Here is a 26,318-nt window from a genome sequence, read left to right on the forward strand (position 1 = left end):
ACCATACAGAGACAAGACATATGCTTTTGGAATAAAAAGCACTGTTAGGAAAATAGTGGCCACTCACCTGGCATCAACAGTTGCCATTAAGTCAAATGCAGGAGGAAGCCTACTGCATCACTACCAAGCATTCCAAAGATAACTGTGCTCCTCAAAGGAGAGAGGGAGATGGCTGTGAGTTCTAACACACAATGCACTGGGCAGTTGGGAGGAACTTCAAGTCACAAGGGTAGAAGGGAACAAAAAGAGTGTGTATAATCAAACCCCTCCAAACCATTTTGAAAAATAAATGCATCCTAAGTGAGATTTCTATCCTGATAATCAATCAAACTACAAGATGCTAAGATCAGCTCTTAAAAAGAACAGAGAGTAACATTAAACAGTTTCTGTTCTGTTTTCTGTTTCTCTTAGCAGAGTAGAAGCTACTTAAAGACAGAACATATCATCTTTCTATCCCACAGCAGACCACAGTTAATGAAGTCTACCTAGTAGCATAGTGCCTAAGATATAACAAGCACATACACACTTGTAGGGTAAGAGAGGGGATTCAGATTTTAAAAAGTCCAAAGGTCATTTCAGTATGGAGATACATGAAATAATTAGATCAAGATTAATCTCTGCCCTTACTGTAATTTCCTATGGAAATTAAAACTGGATAAATAAAATTCAACTTTATTTCCAAAGTCCTAAAAGTCTGATTGAGTCTCACAAGCAATTTTAAGGTCTTTTAAAAATGAACATTCATATATAAAAACAAATTTTTGGAATAATCTACTTCTTTCTGTCCAACATGGTTTAGACAATATAATAACCAATTAAATTAAAACTATATTTCCTCAATGGGGAACAAGAAGGCCTTTCAGCTAAGAAATCAGAGGCATACTTGAAGTCTAAAAGAATACCAAACAAGATTTTGGGGTACTTCTAAGCACAACACGCACTCTCTGTAAAACCACTCACTTGAGGAAGAAGAGCAGCCTGCACATGCAGACAGCCAAAGCACTCACAGTCACGCTAAAGAAAGACATGTTTTTCTTATCATCTTTATTCAAGTATTTCACAGCAGTTATATTACAAATTACAGTAAATGTTCAAATTCCAGAATTCAAAAATTAAATAATTTACTCCAAACTAATGTAAAATGAAGTCAAATGCAAAACATCAATTTAACACAATTCTAAATTAAACTACAAACCCAAAATAGACCATAGTTGATGAAGTCTACTTAACCTACAAAGTAGACATACATGACAAAAAGCAATTGGACTCCAAAGTCTAAACAACCAAATGTACAAAATATAAAAGATGCAGGTACAAGCCCAAATTCAAGCTTCCAATATGGTTACAAATAATAATTATAATAGCAATGGCATTCAGCTACGGGACCTGACACTGAAGAAACCTACTGATTAGCACCATAGCTGAACCAACTTAATCAAAATAAGGGAAGAAATTACCACCCCACTCCCTAAAAATAAAATCCAGTAAACCTACAAATACATTGGCATATGAGAAAAATCAAGTCATGAAAGGACATTAAAAAATTAATCACAGGTAAGATTCAAGCTTGAAAACACAATTTATCCCACAGCCATCAGTTTCAAACCTAATGCAGTTCCATCACCTTCAAGAAGCTCCCAGGGTCCTTGCAGCTGAGCATGAACTTTTGCTTGGCTGGGCTGGGATACATAATTTATTTATCTGAGAGCAAGGTTTTACACAGGAGCTTATCACTTATAATGCTCACATAGGAAGTAAGAACAGAGGTCAATTTGTACATTATTTTTGCCAATGTTATACAGCAAAAATTAAGAACTTTACAGGAAGGTAAACAAAACTGAGTTGACTTGGATAATTTCACAAGCTGCTTAATCTATAGAACCACCAGATAGATATCTCTAAAACTGGTATAGTATGTTTCTCTTTGGGGGGGGGGCTGAAGAGTTGGTGCAATTTCAGTTCATTTCTCCCCACTTGTCATGAGACTGGCTTTGTCTTTGAGACCTAAACTGTTCAAAGTGGCAGTTCCTATACTAAGTTTGCCTCTGATTTCTCCACCTACATCAAGGGTAAACACAAACTAAGACGTGATCTTTTGAAAGCATTTTTAATGCCATACATAAATAAATGTCCCTTGTCAAACTCACTGATGGCTAAAATCTTAATTCACGTGCAGGATTCGGAAACCTATTTAGAACATGTGCGGTTTTCCTCCTTTTACAAGTGCTGCTGCTACTTGAACAGAATGCTTCTGAAGTAGAGAAACTGGAATAAATACTAAAGAAGAAAATAGCACAGCAAGAACCTGAGACTTGCAAAAACCCTTTTACCAGAAACTCGCTACAAAAAATCTGCTACATCTTATTTCATCAAATCTTTAAATTCTGTAACAATTTCCATCAAAATACAAAATGCTAGTGTGTTAGACAGTAAAATAGTTTGCACTGGTATGATGGCAATAAATACTAAAGAAATCATGAAAATCCTCCCAATAATCAAATTAGAGGTTTCAAATCACCTCCCCTTTAAAATGGTTCATCGTTAATCACACTTGCCCACCTTAAAAATACAGTGTGTCTACATGGTAGCATCTTGAATTACATGACTAACTAAATATCATGAGAACCTCAGACCAGGTACAAAGAAAACAAGGATCTACATTTAAAAGGAAGGAAGGAAGGAAGGAAGGAAGGAAGGAAGGAAGGAAGGAAGGAAGGAAGGAAAAAAAAGGAAAAAGAAAGAAAGAAAATTAAGCTAGAACACGGTGAACATGAAGGTAAATGCAAAGAAGCACTTGGGATTACTGCAGTAGCTGAGGCCAGCGCGAGCTCTCTGCACACCACAACAGCCAGAGACAAGGAAACAAGTACCTTAGCTTCAGCATGTAAACGGTGGCAAAGTGATTACAGGACCCTGTAAACACTGTTGGTAACTAAAAACAAAAGGCTGAGGTAGCTCAGTATCTCTGCAGTAGTCCTCGACCATGTGCCCTAATTAAAACCCAAATATGTGTTGCATATATTGGAAAGACACACCTGCAGCTAACGGCTATAATAAAGGAATATAGCAAGCCAATTTGTCTGCAAAATTTTCTGTATTTCTTTTAAAAATTATCTCATAAAAAATGTCACTGCATTCCCTTTGCCTCTTTGCAACTGCCTAGACTGTGTTTCCAAATTTTTAGAAAGTTTTGTAAAATTAGTAAACCATAATTATTTTCAGGTAAGTACAATCCACAGAAATCACTCAACAAGATCCAAACTGATTCTAATCAAACTGAAGCATTGTGAGGGTGTGAGCATGGGATAGGGTTTAAATGTTAACACTGTTATTCAAGGACATACCAGAGCTCACTTGCAATTATACAGAAAATGAGTTTTACAGAGTTTCTGACAAGTTTCTCTTTTCTGTCCATTTGGCAAGTCCTGGCTCTAAAACAAAACAGTAACAACTGACTACACATGAAAACCATTTTTCTCTGGTAACTGAAACATGAATAACTATTAAATTGCATCTGACAGATGAATGGCCACCAACTATGTATTTTCTGGTCAACATTGTCAGCAATATGGAGAAGTGTGTGGGGTTTTGTGGACTGTATATCATTTGTTGCTGTTTTAGGTGTGTCTCTTAACTAGAAACACACACCACAGGAAAGCTTGACAACCTAGCATATCAAGTGGCTCACTAAGTATCTTGATTGTTTTGATAACAAGACAGGCATTAAATACAGAGCACTGTTGTCTCTTAACGACACTGAGTATCAAAACTTATTTTCAAGGTTGTGACCAAAGAAAACATTCTAATTAATTTGCTACAAATGAGCCCATCCATTAAGCCTCATCTTTCTCAAATGAATAAAAAGGCACATTAAAGGCAGTTCTAAAGAGCCTAACCTAATTTCACCCAGTTTCTTCAGTTGTCCACCAGAATACACCAATACATAGCCAATTCCAAAACAGGTCTTAGTCCATTACCTGGGGGTGGGGGTGGGATATGATCAGAGATAGAAAAGAGGAAAAAAGAAAAAGAAAAAGCAGGTCGCCCACAATTTCCAACAATTCAGCACAGTTAGAACTGCCCCATCCAGTTCCCTCGGTTTGCTGGTCTGCTCCCTAAGAGATTCTCCAAGAGTGCAGAAGAGAGGGGCAGAGCGAAAGCAGTTTCTGTAGCACCAGAATCTCCAAGCTGTGGGGTTGTATTTTTTATTTGTGGAAAATACAACATGTTTCTGAAGTTTTGTTTGGTTCTTGTAGGCTGGTTGGTTTCAGGTACCTGAGACAATAGCACCAAATTCAACAGAGAAAGAATGAGTGAGCGAGCACTTTACACCAAGGCTCTGCGCATAATTGGTGCAATTTGAAAGTGAATGGCTCAGAAGACTGCTCATCAGGAGCAGATTGGAGAGGATAAACCACTCATCTTGACAAGTTCATAGGAATGTCTCAAACATATGAACTGTTCTTTCCATCTCCTGTAAGAAAAAAAAAATGCATGTTATTCACTATGGAAGACAAAGGAATTCCCCACCATGAAAGAGTCACATTAAATTAAACTTTTAGACAAAGAATTTGAGATACAAGTTCAAATTTGAATATTTTTACAGCTCTGCTGTAAAACCATCTGCCCATGACAATTCTAAGTACTTCTTATTTTATTCTTTGGCAATGGGGATTGCAAAGATAGCATCATTCAATGATAACTTACGATAGCAGATATTGCACTAAGAAATACATTCCAAATATATAAGCAAATATAACAGGTGCATAAGGTATATATTTATGCCCATATGAAGTGCATATATATATATATTAAGTCCCAGAATAATGTTGAAGGTGTGTAAAAAGGTATCATTATAAGGCCCATTTTGAAAAACAAACAAACAAACCTGTGGGAGGCAAGATCAGAATTTCATTTTGTTGTTTTGTTTGAGAGAGAGGCTCAGTAAGTAGCCTCAGCTGGCTAAGAACTATGTAGCCCAAGCAGGTGTTCAATTTACAATCTTCCAGTCTCAGCTTCCAGAACCCTGTACCACCACACCCAAAGTCAGAAGATGAACACAAGCAAACTCAGACCAGAATTTGGGCCCTCCTTACTCATTACACCTTACTGATACTAAAGCAAATGGAATGTGTTCATTGTAGCAAAGCTTATGACAAAAGGAGGCTGTACCTTATTCCCATATTCCTCCATTCTATCTCCATTCCCAGCTGAACAGGGAAAAGGCTAGAGGGAACTGCTGCTATCATCACCACTAGCAAAACCATTCACTGCTCATTCCACCAATCCTCCTGCTCCCTAAAGTAGGCCTCCGGATTACTAAAATTCCAAATCCCATTCAGAGGAATATGCAATTCATTCTATTTTTTTTCTGAAAAAAATTGCAGAGTTAAAGAAAATAAGCCAGGTGGTGATGGTACACTCCTTTAATCCCAGTACTTGGGAGGTGGAGGCAGGCGTAACTTTGTGAATTCTAGGCTAGGCTGGTCTACTGAGCCAGTTTCAGGACAACCAGAGCTACATACAGAAATTGTCTGGAATCCCCCCCCCCTCCCCAACACACACACACACACACACACACACACACAACTGTAAACTATCTACATTAGGATAGTCAAGCACCAAATACATCTTTTCTACCTTTTTACAGCTCCAACGAAATCTGATTCTGTATCATTATTAAAGAGATCATTATCTGATTGCTGGGAGGGAAAAATAAAACTATAAAGTAAAATATACAATAATAATAATATACAATAATACAGTAAGTATTATGGACAGTTAGGCACTGGAAGACATTCAAATGACTGTCAGATTCAAAGTCCCCTTCCCCAAAATGGCAGCACTGGTGACTCTGTCCTAAACAGAAGGACACTGGCCAAGTAAACAGAGGACTGTTGTTGGGTGAACAAGCCTAAAGCTTCTGTTCCCTGAAAAGGCAGATCTAGAGTGGTTTCTGAAAAGTTTTGAATCCCCGGTTATTGGATATCCACCGCTGCCGATACAAGCCAATCAAACCGAATTAATAAATCCAGGTTTAATGAACAGAGCAAAACACTCCAGGGTGCCCTCAGGAGGGCAGGAAAGGAATCATATGGCAAACATGTGGGTCAGGACTTAGGTAGCCTATAGGTGTGGTCTTAAGCAACCCTGGGGAGGGGCTAATTCTTGTCAGGCTTTCTGAGGGGGCAGAGACTGGGAGTGAGAGAGAGGCGGAGCTTCCATCTAACCATCCCAGCCTCCTTGGGTGTATGGATGCCAGGGGCTGGGGTGGCACTTCCACCACAACAGTTCCTGTTCACAGAAACCATCCTCAACACTCCAGGGACCTCCCTTCACTTTACCCCAAGGTTAACCACATCTGGCAGGGACATCTAGTTCTGGATCAATCCTGACAGCATGTATCAACTCAGATCCCCACACTGCTGTGTGTCTTAAAAGCAGCTTGCTTTTCCACCATTTTGCTCTTCTCTCTGCCAGAGATGGCCTTGGCAGTTGGATCCCCAATAAGTCTCACTTATAATACCCTCTTGATGGCAGGGCATAGCAATGTTTTTATTTTATCATTTCTGGAAGCTCCTACATATTATATAACTTACAAAGCTTTAAAAGATGACACTCATAAAATGTGGTTATGAAATAATTGAGAGTTCCAGGCCAGCCAAGGCTACACACTAAGACCCTATCTCAAAACAAAAACAAAAAACAAAACAAACTATGGTTGAATCTCACCAGTCTAGAATCCAATCAAAGCAAACACATTGTGTTTGGTTGCTTCTTTTTTTAATAAGAAAAAAAACTGCATAAATTTATCATGTGTGGTTATGTTTCTTTTTTAAGAAACTGCATATACTTACCATGTGCAGCAAATTTTAGAATATACTTTTTTATGTGTGTGTGTATATATGTACACATATATTTATTTTTTGTCTCACTGATTCTAAGAAATGTGAACTTACCTTCTAGTAGTTCTAAGTTTTCAATTTTATTTAATTATACTAATATATTAATTATACAAATTAGCATGATTTACTATTAAGTTTCTGCTGCTGCCACAATAGCCTGCCTCTGCCATCAAAGCAGCTATGTTATCTCCTGTTGCCAGGTGCCTTTCCACAGTCATCTATGTGACATGTGCACCCTTTAAAAATACCCACCGGGCACAGCTTTCCCTCATTGTCCCTTCCCTCTCTTGTCTCTCTCTTGCTCCTCTTTGCCTCTTCTTTTTCCTCTTGCTTCTCTTCCTCTTGTCTGTCTGCCTCTCTCAAGTCCCCACTTCAACACAGCCTTTCACTCTGCTGCTCTCCCCAATCCCCAATAAACCTTTTGCACTAACTCTGTTTTGTGTGATGTGTTTGCTTAGTAGCAAAACTTGTCAAGGCCCACCGAAAGGTACCTACAATCATATTGCCTTAAATTATCTTTTCACACATACCATGAATTGATGGTACCTGTAGGGGGCATTTTTGGAAAGCATTGCTAAGAATACTTTAATTGCTAAAAATATATTGGGCAAAAATTGGACTTAGCTCACTTAGACCAGCCATAACTTCCTATACTATTTGACCCTGACCTCAGGGTTATGCCTGGCCACTCTATCTGTTCATTCTCTGCTTCTGCAAACAATGCTTGCTTGCTGCAGATGTCCAGAACTGCCTTTATATATAAGTCACAATTGTCATCCTTGTCTTTAAAACCCCAAACAAACTGGAGGTCAATAAAGACTCCATTTGGCATATCCAGGCATCTTGGGAGTTTTCCTCTTCAGACACCCCTTCTTCTCTCCACCCAACCTGGTCCCCAGTTATCTAGAACTTGGTATAACCTTGTTTGTTTCCACATATGAAAGAGAACATGTGATACTTGTGTCTTTATGTAGTTGGCTCATTTCATTTAACATGATTCCCTCCAGTGCTATATAGCAAAACTATATTATTCTTTATATAGCAAAACTACATTATTCTTTATGGCTAATTTGTGTGTGTGTGTGTGTCTGTCTGTCTGTCTGTCTTTATCCACTCATCTGTGGATAGTAACTTGGATTCATTCCCAATCTTGGCTCTGGGGAGTAAGTCTACAATTACAAGTGTCTCTTTTCTATATTCTGGTTTTATTTATACCCATGACAGAACAATCATATGGTTGTTCCATTTTTTTTTTTTTTAGTTTGTCTTTTCAGAAATATCTGTATTACTTCCCAGAGTAGCTATACCAACTTATATTCCCACCAACAATATCTAATGGCCCATTTCTCTATACCATTGCTAGCATTTGTAATTTTTTTTTCTATTTTAAAAACTACCATTCTAACTGAAGTGGATGTTAACTCATCTATTTTAATTTACACTGCTTGATGATTAATGATACTAAGCATTCTTTTATATATTTATTGCCATCTATCTGCTCTTTTAGTCAGTGTCTATTCAGATCATTTCCCTATGTTTCAATTGGGTTACTTTTTGATTGATAATATTATCTTTTTACTCTGGTGATATTTATTTTCTTTGCCAGGTAGAAGGCCTTTTCATTTGATGTCAATTTCTGCTTTTGTTTTCTGTGGTTTTTGGAGTGCTATCCAAAAAACTATTGCCTACGCCAATATCTTAAAATTCTTCCTCTATACTTCAGCACTCAGAGATTTTACATTATGGTGTATGACTTGTTTTGAGTTTTTAGGTAGGTTGACTATTAAGGCTTCAGGCTTCAGTCAGCTACATGTAGGTATCCAGTTTTCCCTGTACCATTTGTTAGAAAGACTGCTTTTCTCCAAAGGATATTTTTAACTTCTTTGAAATAAGCTGTTGATGCATAGATTTATTTCTGAGTTTCCTATTCTGTTCCATTAGTCCCTGATGTCTGTTTTTATGCCAATAACATGCAGTTTTGGTTACTGTGTTGTCTACAGATTTATTCTTTTTTGCTCAAGATGGGTAATCGAAGTTCTTTTGTGCATCTATATGAATTTTATTATGTTGTTTTCCCCCCTAGTTCTGTGAATAATGTCACTGGTATTTTGGCAGGGATTTCATTGAATCAGCATATTATTTTGAGTAGTATAAACATCTTGATTATAAGATTATAATTCAAATCCATGAACATAGAGGGCTTTGCAATATGGTTTATCATTATTTTGTAAATTTCATGATGGAGTTCTTTTGCTTCTTTAAGTTTATTCCTAGGATCCCCACCCAACTTGGTTACTCTTCAAAAATTCATTATTGGTGTATAAAAAGCTATTATTTGGGTTTCTGTGTTCTGCTGCTTTACTGAATCATGCATCCGAGTTCTTCTGGTATAGACTTTAGATCTTTCTACACAGTTCTATGAGTCTTTTCACATCCTTGCTAGGTGTTTCTTTGTAAGAATCGGGTGTTTTCATCAATGCAACAAAGACATCTGTTCAACTATGTTCATAGCAGCACTATTTGTAATAGCAAGAACCTGGAAGCAACCTAGATGCCCTTCAATTGAAGAATGGTTAATGAAGATGTGGCACATCTACACAATGGAATACTACTCTGCAGAAAAAAATAATGGTATCTTGAAATTCGCAGGCAAGTGGATGGCACTTGAAGAAACCATCCTGAATGAGGTAACCCAGTCACAAAAAGAGGAACACAGTATGTACTCACTCATATATGGATTTTAGACCTAGATCAAATGATCACCAGCCTATAATTCACATCACCAGAGGAACTAGGATACAAGTTGTATTCTAAGAGATTCATATAAAGTCCCTCACAGAACTGGGAAGGGACAAGTCCCCCAGACCTCAGGTATAGTGGGGGAGGACAGCTAATGGAGAGAGAAGTAGGAGAAAATGAGAGGGAGGAGAGGAAGGCATGTGCGACCAGGAGGATTGAGCCTGGTTAGGAATGGAAAATAGGAAAGAGAGAGAGAGACAGAGACAGAGAGAGAGAACATAAAAGAGGGAGCCAATATTGGTTTGAAGATAAAGTTGAACACAAAGAAAGGTCGAGGGAACTACAAGACTGCTCCCAACTAACAATCTCAGCTTCCGTGGAAAGGCTATCATAAATGCCCTTCCCGGAGAGTGAGATCAACAACTAACTTCTCCATGGAGTCCTCAACTAATGCCTGTTGAAAACAGGAGCAAACACCCATACATAAACACTGAGTCAAACTAGAACCCAGAAGCAGATGGAGAGGACAAGACCATGCGGTAGAAGTACATAGAGACAGCTTACCTGAACAAGGAGGAGCTAAGGGCCACTAGACTGATAGCTGGGAAGCCAACAGGGGTCTGACTCGGACCCCCCTGAATATGGGTCTCAGCCAGAAGGTCTGAGCAGTCTAAGAGACCTCAGACAGTGGAGCCAGGATGTATCCCTGGTGCACAAAAGGACTTTGCAAACATATCCCCCATGGAGGGATAACTGCCTTATTCTAGAGATAGGAGAGAAGCCCTAGTCCCTACTTCACAGGACCTGTCAGATCTACATGACCCCAACTGGATGGCATTCCCCTACATATTGTATTGTGGTGGGGGGTTGGGAGGGGAGGGTGTTTAGAGTGCATGGGAGAGGGTAGAGAGGGCAAAAGGGAGGGAAGGAGGGAGGGAGGGCTTGGGGGGAGGGAGGGAGGGAGGGAGAGGGAACTGGGATCGACATGTAAAATAATAAAAAAAAAAAAAAAACGCTTTGACTCCAAAATTTAAGTTGAAGAACAAGTTACTGGGGAAAAGTATTTCTATTTTTGTTTCCACAGAAAATGAAAAGATGTGGATTCCTTCCAGACTAATGTGGTTTGATCACACCAGACCGCCTGAAACAGAGTACAAGCTGATCCTACATTCCAAACAGCTGGACAAAACAGCCCTACAGACTACAGCTAGGATATCTGAATCTTCTTCGAATCCCCCAAGACAGCGCCCCTTACCAGCAGGAAGTAGTTTGGAAAGAACGACGCCCAAATTCCCAAATATTGTGTATAAATGTTTGTTTTCATTTAATTGGACTTTGTTATATAAAATTAAATAAAAAATACTCTATATGCATAAAAAAAAAAAAAAAAAGAATCGGGTGTTTTGAGTAAGAATGGCCCCCCATAAGCTTAATCACCAGGGAGTAAAACTCTTTGAAAGGATCAGAAGGATTAGGAGGTGTGACCTTGTTGGAGGAAGTGTGTCATTGGGGGGTGGGCCTTGATAGTTCAAAGTCCACATCTGGTCCAAGCACTTGCTCTTATATTCTTGCACCCCACCCCCACAAGCCTATAGATCAAGATTACAAGGCGTGGCCTTTTTGGAGTAGGTGTGGTCTTGTGAGAGGAAGAGTGTCACTGGGGTGGGTTTTAAAGTTTCAAAAGTCCATGCTAGGCTCAGTTCTCTTCCTGCCTGTGGATCAGGATGTAGCTCTCACGTACTTCTCCAACACCATGCCTGCAATGCCAGACACCATGCTTGCTGCCATGATAATGCACCAAGCTTCTTAACTGTAAGCAAGCCCCTACTTAAATGCTTTCCTTTATGAGTTGCGTGGTCATGCTATCTCTTCACAGCAATAAAACTGTGACTAAGACAGAATTGTGTCATTAGTATAGAGGAATAATTTCACTTTATTTGTCTTTAGTTCTTCCTGTCTAATTGTACTGGCTAAAATTTCTAATAATCTTTTGCATAAGTACAATAAAACAGATATCCTTGTCTTGTTTCTGAACTTAAAGATAACACTTTCAGTTTTCCCCCGTTGTTCTGGCTAGTTTTACCAGGTTGACACAAACCTAGACATACCTGGGAAAAGGAAAACTAAGTTGGGGAATTGCTATATCTATCAGACTGTCTTGTAGGCATGTCTGTGGCGCATTTTCTTGACTAATTACTGATGAGAGATCCAGGAGTAGATGCTACCCATAGGCAGATGGTCCTCAGTTGTATAAGAAAACAAGCTGAGGTAGTGGACAGGTGGCTCAGCATTTAAAAGCACTTGCTACTCTTTCAGAGGTCCTGGGTTCTGGACCTTTATGATGGCCCACAATCATTAACTCCAGTTCTAGGGGATTCAGTGCCGCCTTCTGGCCTCTGTGAACACTGCACGCACATGACACACTTAACATACATGCAGGAAAAACATCCATACAAATAAAATAAAAATAATCTTTAAAAAGGAAAAAGGCTAAGTAAGCCATTGAGACAAGCCAGTAATCAGTGCTCCTCTGGGCTCTCTGCTTCAGTCCCTGCCTTGGATTCTCTCAATGGTAAACTACAACGTGTAAGACAATTAAACAAACCCCTTTCTCAAGTTCCTGCCTTGGATTCCTATAGCCTCTAGGGAAAAAAAGATGGAGGTAATAAACCAAGAGCTTCAAGGTAAATTATAAAATAATAAAAATGGATTAATTTAACTGTGAGAGCTAGGTAGTAATATGCATGAGCCATTGGCAAAACAATTATAATTAATGTTAAGCCTCAGAGTGATTATTTCATATATGGCTCTGGAACCAGGCAGAATGCATAAAAGCTTCCAACTACAGATTTCCTCAATAGTAAGCTACAACTTGTAAGCAAAATAAAGCCCTTTCTCCTCCAAGTTGCTTTTGGTAAGTGTTTTATCACAGCAACAGAAAGGCAAACTAGGAGTGAAGTTGATACTAGGAGTGGGGCACTGCTATGAGAGCCCTGACTGTTTTCAGGAGGCTTGTGATTGAGTTTAGAGTTTTGGGCTAGAAAGCCTTTAAAAACTTAGATCTTAGTAAGCTGTTGAGGTGGAAGCTCAGAAGATAAGAATGCTGAGAAAAATATAGATAGTGAAGGCCTGGCTTATAAAAGTTCAGAGGTAAGTTTGAGAGTCCATCCAGGCCATCTTTTTGTTTTGTTTTTTATAGACAGGGTTTCTCTGTAGCTTTGAAGGCTGTCCTGGAACTAGCTCTGTAGACCAGGCTGGACTCGAAGTCACAGAGATCCTCCTGTCTCTGCCTCCCAAATGCTGGGATTAAAGGCGTGTGCCACAACTGCCTGGCTCCATCAAGGCCATCTTTGTGATATATTTGAATTGAGAATGTGTGGTTTCTGGTCATCTGGGGCTGAAGAATCAGCTTTGATTAGCAGAAAATCAAAATCACTGAGGTGAAACCTGTACTGGGACAATTGATGATAGTTAGCTGGGACTGAAGAATCAGCTGTGATTAATATGAGACCAACATCACTGAGATAAAAATCTGGGAAATATTTCTTTAGGGTCAGCACATAGAAGCTGTGGTACAGAGTCACAGGCCCAGGTAGAACCTCAAACTGGCAGATGAACTTGTTAATATTTAACAGGGTCCCACATGTTACTGGGTTTTGGTGGCATGAGAGTTGTAGAACTGAGGGGGTCATATGAAAGTCTAGGAGGGGCCATTGGTGACGGTGCAGCCTCAGTGGTATGGTGACTCTAGCACACTGGAGATGCCAGGACTGTGGGATGGCCACCAAGCAAAGTACCAAAACAGTACACTTACAGAAGGCAGAGATGAAGAGGTGGGACAACCCAAGCCCTTTGGATTATGTGCCTCAGCTGGACACTGAATTATTCACATAGGATTTTGGTTTTGCTTTGATCTGATTATAACTGCACCCTAGAAATAAAGAATGTAATTTCTTTTGGAATTTACAGAAGCCAACAGCTGAGACTGAATTTTTAAAGAGAACTTGGACTTATAAATTGTTAGAATTTGAGAATTTTTAAAGTTACACTGTGTTTTATATGTGATATTACTATTAACATTGAGATTCTGAGGACAACAAAAGGTTATAGATAATGATATGTTTTTCTGTTAAACTGAAAAGGAGTCACTTGTGCTGATGAGTTTGGTTGACTTGGCACATGGAGAGAACCTAGAACGAGGAACTGCCTCCATCAGACTGGTCTGTGAGCATGTCTATGGAGCATATTCTTGATTACTGTTTGATTTAGAAGAAAGTGCCACTCTTAGCATAAAGGCAAGCAGCAGCAGCCAGTAAGAGAGTCCTCTTCTGTACTCTCTGCTCCAAATTCCCTACATCCATGAGCCAGATGGCCACCCACCTCAAGTTGCCTTGGTCAGTATTTTATCATAGGAAGACAAAAGCAAACTAGGACACCCATTCAGAGTGACACTACCTATAGGTTTATCACACACAATTTTTAATGAGTATAATGAAGTAATATTGAATTATATCAAGATTTTTCTGCATTACTGAGAAAATAAGCTTCCTTTTTTTAAATCCTACATTCTATTAATAGAAATACATTACACTTACCGAGTTGCAATATGTTGGACCATCTTTACCTCCCTAAATCAAACCAACATGATCACAGTTTATGATTTATTTGGTTTGGTTTGGTTTTCTGAGATAGAGTTTCTCTGTGTAGCCCTGGCTGTCCTGGAACTCCCTCTGTAGACCAGGCTGTCCTCAAACTCAGAGATCCACCTGCCTCTACCTCCCTAGTGCTGGCATTAAAGGTGTGCGCCACCTCCACCTGGCTTGGTTTATGATCTTTTTGATGGGCTATCAAATTTGGTAGTATTCTATTGAGGATCTTTGCACTGATGATCATTACAATATTAGTCTAATTGTTTTCTGTCACTGTCAGTTTTGATAATAGAGAAAAAATTTGGAAATTTTCCCTTCAGTTCTATGAAAAAGTTTGAGAATCTTGGTGCTCATTAATTCTTTAAAAATTTGGTAAGATTCAGTGGTGAAGCCATCTAGTTCATGGATATATTTACTACTGACACAATCTCAAAAAAACCAACCAAACAAACAAACAAGAAAAAAAAAAAAAAAACACCTTGGACTGGCAAGATGGCTCAGCAGGTAAAGACATCATCAAGCCTTAGGACCTGAGATCAATCCCTGAGACCCACACAGTAGAGGAAGAGCGTCCTCTGAGCTCCACATACATGTGCACTGTTTCCTTGGGGTTTGGACCCTGTCACTTGCATGCTGACTGTTGTGGTAGTAGAGGTCTGAAACATGTCTTCCATTTATAAGTGTAGATTCAAAGGCTTCCTGGAAAAACAATAGCACCTGCAACACTTTGTGAACTCGTACCTAGCCTTGTCAGCAATGTACAATAAGACAAAGTACAGGGACAACTATTGAAGGTTATCTATATAGGAGTAGTGGAAGCAATTGTGAATGTGTTTTGTTTTGTTTGTTAATTTTTTGTTTTGTTTTTTAATTTTGTTTTGTTTTGTTTTTTATGCTGCTATTGCAGGTGTGCCTGAGAGTAGAACCTTAGATCCACACAAACATTGATTGCAAGCTGTGTGGGTAGAGGTAGAGGCAGCTTGAGATTTTTCTCCCTCAACTTGTGGGTACTGTTCACCAGGGATCAAGATAAGATGTGGGGAGTGGGACACAGCTGGGTCTAGGAAAATTCATCTCAACTGGGATTAAAGGCATGCACTATCACATCCTGTTAAAGCTTCTGTTTTTATGCTCCTAAATCCCAGCAGTCTTCCACAGCCATTCACCTCAATATGTGGCTATATACCTGTTGCTCTGGTTCTTTGGTGTGATGGAGCAAGTGAGTGCCCGAATCAATCACCTTGCCCTCCAAAATAATTATAAATGCCACCTCATTTTGATTTGAATCTAATGCTCCTAAGGCAGGTAGAATGCCTGCCTAGCTTATGCAAGGTCTGACTGGTGTTCAATCCCCAGTACAGCAATACAACAAATCTAATGTCCTTATTACACACGAAAAATAACCATATCCTCTCCACATAAATCTTCCTTTAGAACAGGAACTTTTCATGCTTTGCATCTCAAACACCTAGCACAGTATTTGGTACAGAGATTCTTGATAAATGCTTCAAGCTAGACCACCATAATAAAAAAAAAAAAATCTAAATTGTTCAGCCCACTCAGTGGATAGCTGTGAGCAATTCAGTGAGTAGATGTGGGATTACATTTGCTAAGGTGATATTAAAAAGCAGGAGCACAGATTAGATATGTCAAATATAAGAAAAGAGACAGACACTCTTTGGAAGAAGAAATACACAATAAAGGACAGGTCTATGTTTCAAGCATGTAAGTTGAAGGACAAATGCTGTCCCTCTGGCTATTTACAGGACAACATCTGATTAAACCAAATGTTTTAAAGTTCTTTTCCAACTATTAGTATACCAGTGGGTGGCAAACAGACCTCATTGCCTTTGCCATCTACCTACCTACACACATTCACACTTCCCAGACTAGCCTCAAACTTGCTATGTATCTAAGGGTGACACTTCTGTTTCCACCTCTTGAACCCTCCTCCCTCTCCAATGACAGAGGTTATAAGGCTAGGCCATACCAACAGGCCCATGCGGTATGGGCAAATAAACAAACCAGAGAAGAGAATGAAGACAGTCATTCTGTGTCCTCACCTACCCAGAATCTTTTGACAGACAAGGAACTTGCTATCTTATTTACTGAGACAAAATGGTAGGGAAAGGCTTTATTCTTCAGACTGTATCATAATAATGTTTTGCCTTTTTTTTTTGTTTGTTTTGTTTTTTCTTTAAATATAAGAGAGCAAACCCAAGGTCTCACACATGCTAGGTAACTGATATACTACACTCAGCTACAGACTCAGTGCCCGGTTTTCTTAATCATAAATCTTCACAGCACTGTTGGGTTACTTGGTAAAAACTAATGGACTTGGCACACATATGGTGCATATACATACATGCAGGCAAAGCATTCATACACATTAAAATAAATATTTTAAAAATGACTTAGATAAATTCTCCTCTCTCCTTTAGGATAAGCAAAAGCACATGCCCAAGGGATAAACTAAACACACTTACCTCCACAAGCTGTGATTTGTCATAATCTTTACGATGGCGGTAGATGCACTGACTAAGAAGGGAATACAATCTCTCAAGTTGATCAACTGTCAAGTTGTTGCTTTTATCTACCAATAAGTCAAGCAATTTCTGGAGGGGGGACACGTGAGAGAAATCCAAAGAAACATGAGCTGTAGTTGTTACCATTGGTCAAACTGAAACCATTATAGTCAAATGTCTAGAAAAAATGACACCTATGGTTAGAAGATTCTAGACTCTGGCTTACTAAATAATTTCCAACCCTCAAAATACACTTAACTACCAGTTGGAAGAAGTCCCAGGACACTTATCCCTAGCTTAAAGTAACAATTATCAAAACTAGTTTTATTAAACTGACTTACAAATATCCAAATATTATTCCAGTCATTGAAAATGGACTGTGAAGAGCTAAGCATACCTTCAGTCTCTCATGATCAACTACCAGAGGTGGCACAGGTTCAGATGGTTCTTCTGGAACCAGTTCCAGGCTTGTTGTTTTTGCCTGCTCTAAAATTAATTTACGGTATTTCTTTATTTTAGAAGCACCTATAATTGATAAGAGAAAAAGTGTACTATAGTCAATAAAAGTAAAAGAAAATCATTACTAAGCAAATATAAAAAAAATTCTTTTGTTTGTGACATCTTCGGAGTACAGAGAACAATATATTTTTTAAAAAATTATAACGTTTATTTTGGGATGCTTTCCTTTTTTTAGTATGACTAAATAATCCAAATTAAAGAGAACTAAACCATAACTATGAAAATAAAGTAATAATGGAATATCATTTGATATACATTATCCAGGAAAAAGAAATAGAAAAACTACCTTTACTCTAATCACTTGCTTATAAAGGATAAGAGATATCTCAGTCAGTAAAATATTTGCTTTATAAGCATGAGGAACTGATTTTGGAATCTCAATACTTCAGCTACAAAGAAAGTTATGGTTACACGTGTTTTACGGCAATGCTGTGGGAGACAGATTTAGGATCAGTGAAAGACCCTGTCTTTAGGGAATAAGGTGGAGAGTGACAGAGCAGGATGTCTGATATCATCCTCTGGCCCATGAATGAACATGGGTGTGAGTACCTGCATGTACACCCCCCCCACACACACACACACGCATCTTACAAGGACTTTGAATAATACTTTTCTACTTCTCAGTTCTATTACAGAGCTTAGAAATATGGCAGGATAAAAACTTTTCCAACATAGTCTAAATTCCAAACTAAAGCTGTGTATTCCACACGATTTTACCATATCACATTTTCAAGACAGCCTAATATAGGAAGAGAACTTATTCAGGTAGAAAAGAAACTGAACAGGGCAGATCTTCAACTCATTCCATCCCATTGTACAGTAAAGAATAATGATAGGGAAAGGTGAGCTAGATAACCTTTACTTCCCTTTTCTGCGTTTTCTTCAACAGATCATATAGTCATGAGAAGGCAGGGATTGCAGAATGTTCTGATTTTTTTTTTTTTTTTAAAGAACAAGGTAAGTCAACAGTTCTGCATTCTTTCTCCACTACCATACAATCAATTTGACTTAGCTGGATCTGAGACAGTCTAAATACACTGCAATGTGTACTAGTAACCAGGAGACACAGCTAGTTATTATTACACTAGTTAGTTATTGCTAACCAGCAACAATAACATTCTGAAGTTTGATTTACAAAACTAAAAACCAGGCATGGGGAATTAGCTCAAAATTGCATGACTAAATGAATAAGAATGGCTTGTATAACTTTCAGTTTTTAATCTCCACGTGCCTCACCCATCCTAACAATTCTCCTGTTGGAATTCCATCTTCTTTGCACCTGTGAATTGACCTGGTTTCCAGTTACAAAGCTTTTAGGATAAAAATGGCAATCAGGCCAGGCAGTAATGGCACATGCCTTAATCTTAGCACTTGGGAGGCAGAGGCAGGTAGACCTCTGAATTTGAAGCCAGCCTGGTCTGCAGAGCAGGTTCCAGGACAGCCAATCAGACAGGAGGAAAGCTAAAAGGCCAAGATAGCAGAGCATTCTGGACCATGAAACCTTTTGGAAAAACTGAGTATGTTCACAGGTATTTATGGAATGGGCTGAAAAGTGTTGATGCAGATTCCACTCTGAGAATCGGTTAACCAATTTTTGTTACTAAAAACCAGATACAATATTCATTTAACCTTCTGGCATTTAAACCTTCAGAAAATATTTTTAAACTTTAGCTCTACCTTCTTTATCCAGTTCTGTATCTTTAACCTCCACATCAGGACCTGGTTCAATCTTCTCATTACTGCTACATTCCAGTACTTGTAGCTTTTCAGGGTCATCTCCATGATTTTCATTCACAGTCTCTGGTTTGTCTTTTAGCTGTTCTTCTAAAGGAATCTTCTGTTCAGAACTAGACTTTTCTCCACCACCAGAGTGAGAAACTATTTCAGTTTTGCCATTCTGACACTCCAGAACAGGAATTCCTTCAAAACTGTCAGTGGATGCATCACCATTCAGACAGCTGCCTTTAAGGAAGGGCTCTTTTCTGGATGTCTGCTCAGGATTGAGAGAACTGCTGCTATGGACAAGTAGAGATTCATTTGAACTTTCCTCTTCGGTTGATGCAAAATTCTCTTTTGTGCCTGCTCCACTGTTCAGTCTCTGACCCTGGTCCATATCCATGATATCACATGAAGATTCATCATTGGTCATAGATAAGTCTCCAGTCTCTTCTCCATTTTCCTCATGGCAGTCAGTGCTTACCTCAAACTCTCCATTCTCCAGCAACTTCCTGTCCTCTGTATGGTCATAATCTGCAAACTTGGTGTCCTCCTCATCTTTCTTCAAATTATTGACTTTCCTTTTCTTAATAATTCCTTTACCCCACTGTGATCGCCGCCTTGATTTTCTCCGAACTCGAACTGTTTGATAAGAAAGACAGGGAAAGTACATATAGAACTTAGAGTGTAATAACTATTCTATATTCTTTATAGTAGAACCCCCAAAAAAGTTAACCTATACTGGCCAAAATACAAACAAAAACCCTTGGCTCTTGTTATCCATGCAGACAAATTCTCATAACTTATAAGTAAATGGATATGAAGTTATAGATGAACTCAGACAAATGCAAACTTTTAAAACTTTACTCTGGTATAGTTTGCTTGGTTTTAACCTCTTCTACTATTACAGATTCTAGTTTTTGGAGTGGGGCTTACACACTCTCTCTTATTAACCAGTGTGAAAGCTTAAAAAACATACTTGCTTTAGTGAGCTTCTGGCCTTTGTGTCATGTGTTACATATAAAGAATCGAACTAGTTCTATGAACAGAATTCAGACTTTTCTTGTTCTGGAGTGTCATGGCTTACAAAGTAGACTGAGAATTCTTAATAGTTTTTGGTTTCATGGCTCAAAATTAGAGTGGTTAGTGTTGAGAGTTAGTTGTCACATATTGAAAGCCTTATATCTACCTTTGGAGCAAGATGGCCATCTTTGTTTCATTCCTATGTGGGCTATATTAGTTTTAGCTAATGATTGTTGTAGATGCCTGTCATCTGAGCTTCTGTAAAGTTTAATATTAGACTAACAGATATTTTTCTACATCTACTAACTAACCTATAATATAAAATATAAGATAGAAATAGAGAAGAAAGCATGAAAAGCATATTGAGTTTTGAAGAAAAGGTAAACTTTTGAGTCAAATGACTAAATGAATTTTGGAGATGATAGTTACTAAATAAGAAGAAATAATAATGACTAAATTTATTCCTGCCTATTATTGGAAAGGGTTTAAAGGGTTAAAGTGGTACACAGTATTGATGGAATATCAGCTTATATTAAAGATCTGCATTTCCCAGTGGAGTCATCAGTTACCTCTGATACATATAAAGGAAATTAAAAAAAAAAAAAAAAAAAAAAAAAAAGATCTCTGGCTTCAACTTATCACCTGGAAGCCCAACCATCTACTCAAAGAGCTTATGATTTCTGTCATCCAAGAGAATACAGCTTTTATAGGTCTCTTTTTTCAAATAACTGACCAAATGGTTATCTTTAATATTTTCTTGATATTGTTGCCTTCATAATAGAAGGCTTGATTATTCTACATATTTGGAGATACCTTTATAATAAGTTGATGCTATTGGGTAAACCACTTATATTAGGGGAGGTTAACAGTTTGTTAACCAAATTGTTCACATAACCTATTGTACTGCTTCTATTCATTATATACAATGCTTTTTTCTGAAAGGAGAAAAATCTTTAACTTACCAAGTACTTTATTTACCTAGGATGCTCTATTGAAACACCTATTTAGGAACACATTTAAAGTCAATTTTTATTGTATCACTAAGGCTGTTTCCAATGCTAAGACCTTAGAAAAGCAACTGTCCCTTTTGTACATTATAGAGTTAAGATTTGTGTTAATCTAAAACAGACAAATGATGTGTCATGTGTGCCATCTACTGGTAAGAGAAAACACAACTCTATAAATTTTAAAAGTATTTTCATTCTCTTCTCCTTTCCTGTGGGTTCTAGAAATCAAATTCAGGTATCTTTGCTGAGCCATCTCACCTGCCCCAGCCTAAAACTTCTTGAAGCGAATATTCAATATATTCTCATTGGTAGACATTAGTATCAACGAAGAGACTATAAAGGATTCAGAGTTTAAATGAGAGTATGATGTTACACAATGGAACACAATCTGAAATATGAGTGGGCCAAATAACCTAGTTATTGGTTTTAGAACAACTAAACGCACCATTAAATCCTTTCTCAAACTTGCACCATATGAATGTTACTTATTTAAAGAAGTCAAAGTTTTTAAAATTGAGTATATGCAGCTCTTTGTGCAATTGACAGTTAACACAGAAATTTACAGTTGCTCAAAGTGCAAAGAATAAGTACCAGTAGTGTACTCAGCCACATTTATGATAATTGCATCACATTCCCTACTTACCTCCCCACCCCCTGCGCCTCCCCTTCACCCCCCTAGCTCAGGGACCATTGTAGAAGAGAAGATGGAATGATTGCAAAAGCCAGAGGTCAGGGAGGATCAGAGCAAAACTGTGTTTTCCAGACATTCCAGGGCCATCGCACTCATGAACTCACAGCAGAGATATTGTCTGTACAAGATTAAGCCACATAACACTGTAGCACAGAGGCAAGAGAGACTCAAGAGCCTCCACCCCTAACTGATAAGCTACTGACAGCTGATATCCTTTGGAAGAAGAAGAGTTGGGGTTTTTAAGGGTGTAACTCCTGGTAGGTTTTCCCATGCTCCAGCAGACAGCCCCACACCCAGTATAAAAGGACTTTTTGACTAATTTTTTTTTTTTTTTTTAAAGAGGACATGAAGTTAGAAGGGATTGGGAATAATGAATAGATCTAGAAATTAAAAGGAGGAGGAATGGAGTAAATATAGTCAAGTAATACTATATGAAATTCTCAAAGAATTAATAAAAATATAGTTTAAAAGGTAGGTATGATTCATTCCTTCAAATTCACTGTCATTTAGTAAAGACCATACTATGGCCAGTTTTGTGCACAGAGCAGTATCATCATATTTAGACCAGAAGAACAGCATGTGTCTTTCAAGACAGGCTATCTTTAATGAAACATGAATACTACAACAGGAAGATGTTAGGTTTATTAACAACTGTCTTTCAAAAATATAATAGATCAACAAGAATAAGTTTTTATGAAGATCTAGAAACTAAATTTTCCTTCTAACTATATCAAACAAAGTTAAGACAAATCATGCTGTGCAGATTTCTCAAACACAGCATAAATATTCCTTTAAAGGACTAAACTTCCTACTAACTACAAAGAGAATATCCTGCATATATCATGCAAGGAGTGAGAAATAAGGACTAGGTGGACAAAACCATCTGTTGCCTTCATCTCTATCCAAAAATCCAGTGCTTGTTTCAAGTGTTTCAGATATCGCCCCCTCCAAAAATACTAAGCATGGAAAATAGCAAATAAGGTTAAAGATGAAATTCTCATTCTGAATCTTACTTTACAAGCACCTCTCTAGAAAGAGGATTAAAGAACTATGGACAATGAGCAGTGTTGTTTAGTGGGCTGATCCTAGCAAATCTCAGCTATTGCTACTCGTGGCTAACATGCTCACAAATACTCACATGCACACTTATTTGCAGAGTTGTGCCAGGCATCCATTGGGTTTCTTTGTTTGTGCCGAAATGCCTCTTCCACTCTAGTCTCTGTCTTACGGGCAGCAGTGCTATGAGGAGTTATTTGTTCTGCTGTTACTGATAAGCCTGCAAGCAGCAGATAAGCAATACCTATTTAAATGTTCCCAGATGCATAAACCAGAAAGATTTTTAAAAATCTGAAATATAAAACTGAATTTAAAAGTCATTAATTATACCTATACAGTTTGTAATTCTGCTGAAAATAGTATCTTTTGTTTTAAGATGGGAAAGTAACTTGATATTAAAAGCATAAAAATACCTAGCAGGCCATACTTATCCTAATGCCCAAAGGAGTCCTATTTTCACTCATTGTAATTCCAAAAGTAATATATTTCACAATATGACTGTGGGATAATAAGACTATAAATTGTCTAAAAGTCATGATCTCTGCTATCTTAGAATGTATAGTAAGTATACAGGGTCACTAAATTACATTCCCATGAACAGTTTCAACCTAGCTTGTGGCCTGTCACAGCAATGCCCTAAGTTTCACTTCCTGGCACCATCTTCCAAAGAGTAACCATTCCATCTCAATTTTCTTCACTAAAATCTTTTCTTCCATGTGAACTTGAATGCTAGTGCTACTCACAGCTCTCTCTATAGATATATAAAACCTAGCTTCTTATTTTAATAAACAAGAAGGATCCTTTATGTATATGGCTTTTAAATAATGTTATATAATACATATTTTTAGTCCAAAGCTCTCTAGCCTACTAGCCACATTCCTATCTGTCTATCTGATATTGCCAATCAGGTATCCTAAAAATAGGTCAAATTAAAGACAAATGGTTCACCTTTACACACACACACACACACACACACACACACACACACACACACACACAGAGTTTATCTTATATAGTCCCTGTTTTGATTGGCAGAATTGGTATCTACTCATTCATTTAACAATCAATATTCTTTTCCTTCAAAGTGCCCTCTACTAAGCTAGGGATATAGCTCAGATATGCAGAATGTTTGCTTAGTATGTACCAAGTCCTGCTTTTGATCCCCAGTACTGTATGAACTGGGTGTGATAGCACAAGTCTGTAATCCTAATTTTTAGGAGTTAAAGAGAGAAAGATAAGGTTATTCTTGGGTACATAGTGAATTTGAGGGCAGCCTGAGCTACATGAGAACAATTCTCAACAACAAAGAAAGAAAGGAAAGAGAAAAGAAAAAAGAAAGGAAAGCCAATCCCACAAAGTGTTCTCTACATATGTATCACTCATATAATAATCTTGCTTAGCTCCATTCATTAGTTAAAATGTGTATTTGTTTTACCACCTTCTCCCCTAGCAATCTTACCAAGGTACAGTTTTTACAACATAAAAATCACCTATTTTAAGCATAAAATTAAATGCTTTTAATAAATGTACATTTTTGTGGTTACCCCATAGAAATCTAATTTAAGATGCCTGTCTCAGGCAGCCACTACTATATGTGTATCTCAACATACTTGCATTTTATATGAGAGGACCACATTCAGCAGATGCTCTTTCATTACTGCCTTATTCCATGTAGCACTGTTGTGAAGTATTATACTTCATTGAATAATATGGACTATGGGTACACGCTTTGATACTCATTAATCAAGTGATGGACATTTGTATTTTTCCAGTTTTATTTATTATGAATAACACTCCTATGAACATTCACGTACATGTTTCATGTGGGCACATACTCATTTCTCTTGGATAGATTCCAAGGAAGAGAACTGCTGCATAATATAGCAAATCTATGTTTGCCTCTATAGAACTGAAACATAGTTTTCCAAACTGGCTCTCACAGCTTTTAACTCTCAATTTTTCATCTTCCTAAAACACTGAGAACACATTATATCTTTCTAAAGTGACCTGACCAATTCCACTGCTTAAAATCTTCTGCCACTGGCATTTCTCTTCCTCCTACTAAAGTTCCTCAAGGATACAGCTGTACATCCAATAAACAAATTTTGTGGCTCTAATTAAAAAATTACACGTAAGTGTTAACACACTGGGGAAAATATTTATAAAAAAAAAAGTTTAAGTAGTGAATATCATATGTGAATTATGCAAACTAAAATATCTTCAGTTATAAATGCAGACATAATATGTAAATTATTTAAGAAGAAATTTCTACTAAAAAATACTCTTTATCTAACATGTACCTTTACACTCAAACTGTCATGGGTGTAGTTTTAAAATACCCTTGAGAATTTACATGATGCCTGTTAGTATCAAAAATTAATAAATACCAAGATATTACTGAGCCAATGAGTATACTCTGGCGCCTGTGTCACAGGAAGGTGATAAAATGAACTGAGAACGCTTCAGCAGCCAATCTATTTCTCTAACTTACCTCTCTTTATTCTTGCTTCCTTAATTTCTTCACAGAGTTTATTAAATTCTGGGTCCAATTCAGCTGCAATGATGGCATGTGCAGTGTCCTTCAGGGTACAAGCTCTGTGCCTAATAATTTTGTCTGTTTAAAAAGAAGTTGGCATAAATTTATTTTAGATACAAATGTAATAAAATTAATGCAGGATGCCTTAAAAGAGAAGTAAAAGATACAGACATTTAAATTCTAAGGACATTTTTAGGTGAGAAAATATTCATTTCAGGTGTGTAAAAATATGAACTATTCTATCAATTGCTTGGAAAATTGGACTGTTAAGACTTCAAAATACTAGTTCTATTAAATCATTACCTCAAAATAAGGTTTTTAATTTCTAAAAATAAAATAGGATTTTCAATAAAATTTTCAAAGAGTTGGGGATATGCTATATACCACAGGGCTGCTTCAGATGGAAACCAGGAACTCAAAGGGCCAGTGAGATGATTCAGTGAACAATGCATTTGTTGTAAGTGCTGCAACCTGACTTATATCCCTGGAACTCTACCAAGTGAGTCTGACCCCCTCACACTCAGCATGGCAAACAAGTACACAAATAAAAACTAAAAGATGGTTTCTTTAAAACCACAGTAGCTAGTCAAAGTTGTGCTAAAGAACACTAAATACTCTGAATAAGGGGGACATCTTTTAAAATATAACAAAAGATAAATACAGAAAACTGTGACAGTATACACATATAACCCCAGCACTTTAATCAGCAAATCCATAAAGCCATAGCTACTTCACAGCATGATCTTGTCTGAAAAATATAGTAATAAAGCCCAAAGCACATCATTGGTGGGCAGAAGCAGGGAGAAGCACCTGGAGTCATTAGGTACAATAGCTGAAGTGATACCACAGAAACCATGTTTGCCTCACAGGACATAGCAAAGACTGGGTGGTGAACAATGCAATGTCAGTGATGCCTTCTGGAGTTACAGGACTCCCGACGGAAAAAGACAGA

The 26,318-nt window shown here is 37.7% G+C and overlaps 1 protein-coding gene across 3 annotated transcripts in view; it reads right to left on the reverse strand.

Moving 5' to 3' along the window:
- Positions 1 to 1,027: 1,027 nt before the first annotated feature.
- Positions 1,028 to 26,318, reverse strand: part of Atad2b (ATPase family AAA domain containing 2B) — a 134,207-nt gene continuing 108,916 nt past the window's right edge. For 2 of the 3 annotated variants that reach the window (XM_051181696.1, XM_051181695.1), the window contains exons 23-28: positions 25,322 to 25,444; positions 22,913 to 23,050; positions 19,015 to 19,695; positions 17,216 to 17,343; positions 16,780 to 16,908; positions 1,028 to 4,474 (exon numbers count right to left, since the gene is read on the reverse strand). In XM_051181696.1, coding sequence (XP_051037653.1) covers positions 4,433 to 4,474; positions 16,780 to 16,908; positions 17,216 to 17,343; positions 19,015 to 19,695; positions 22,913 to 23,050; positions 25,322 to 25,444 — 1,241 coding nt within the window. In that variant the 3' untranslated portion in view covers positions 1,028 to 4,432. The remainder of the gene's footprint in view (positions 4,475 to 16,779; positions 16,909 to 17,215; positions 17,344 to 19,014; positions 19,696 to 22,912; positions 23,051 to 25,321; positions 25,445 to 26,318) is intronic. The other variant, XM_051181697.1, reaches the window with a different exon arrangement.

The sequence above is a fragment of the Phodopus roborovskii genome, unplaced genomic scaffold (assembly GCF_943737965.1).
Source record: "Phodopus roborovskii unplaced genomic scaffold, PHOROB, whole genome shotgun sequence".
In the NCBI taxonomy this organism is placed as follows: domain Eukaryota; kingdom Metazoa; phylum Chordata; class Mammalia; order Rodentia; family Cricetidae; genus Phodopus; species Phodopus roborovskii.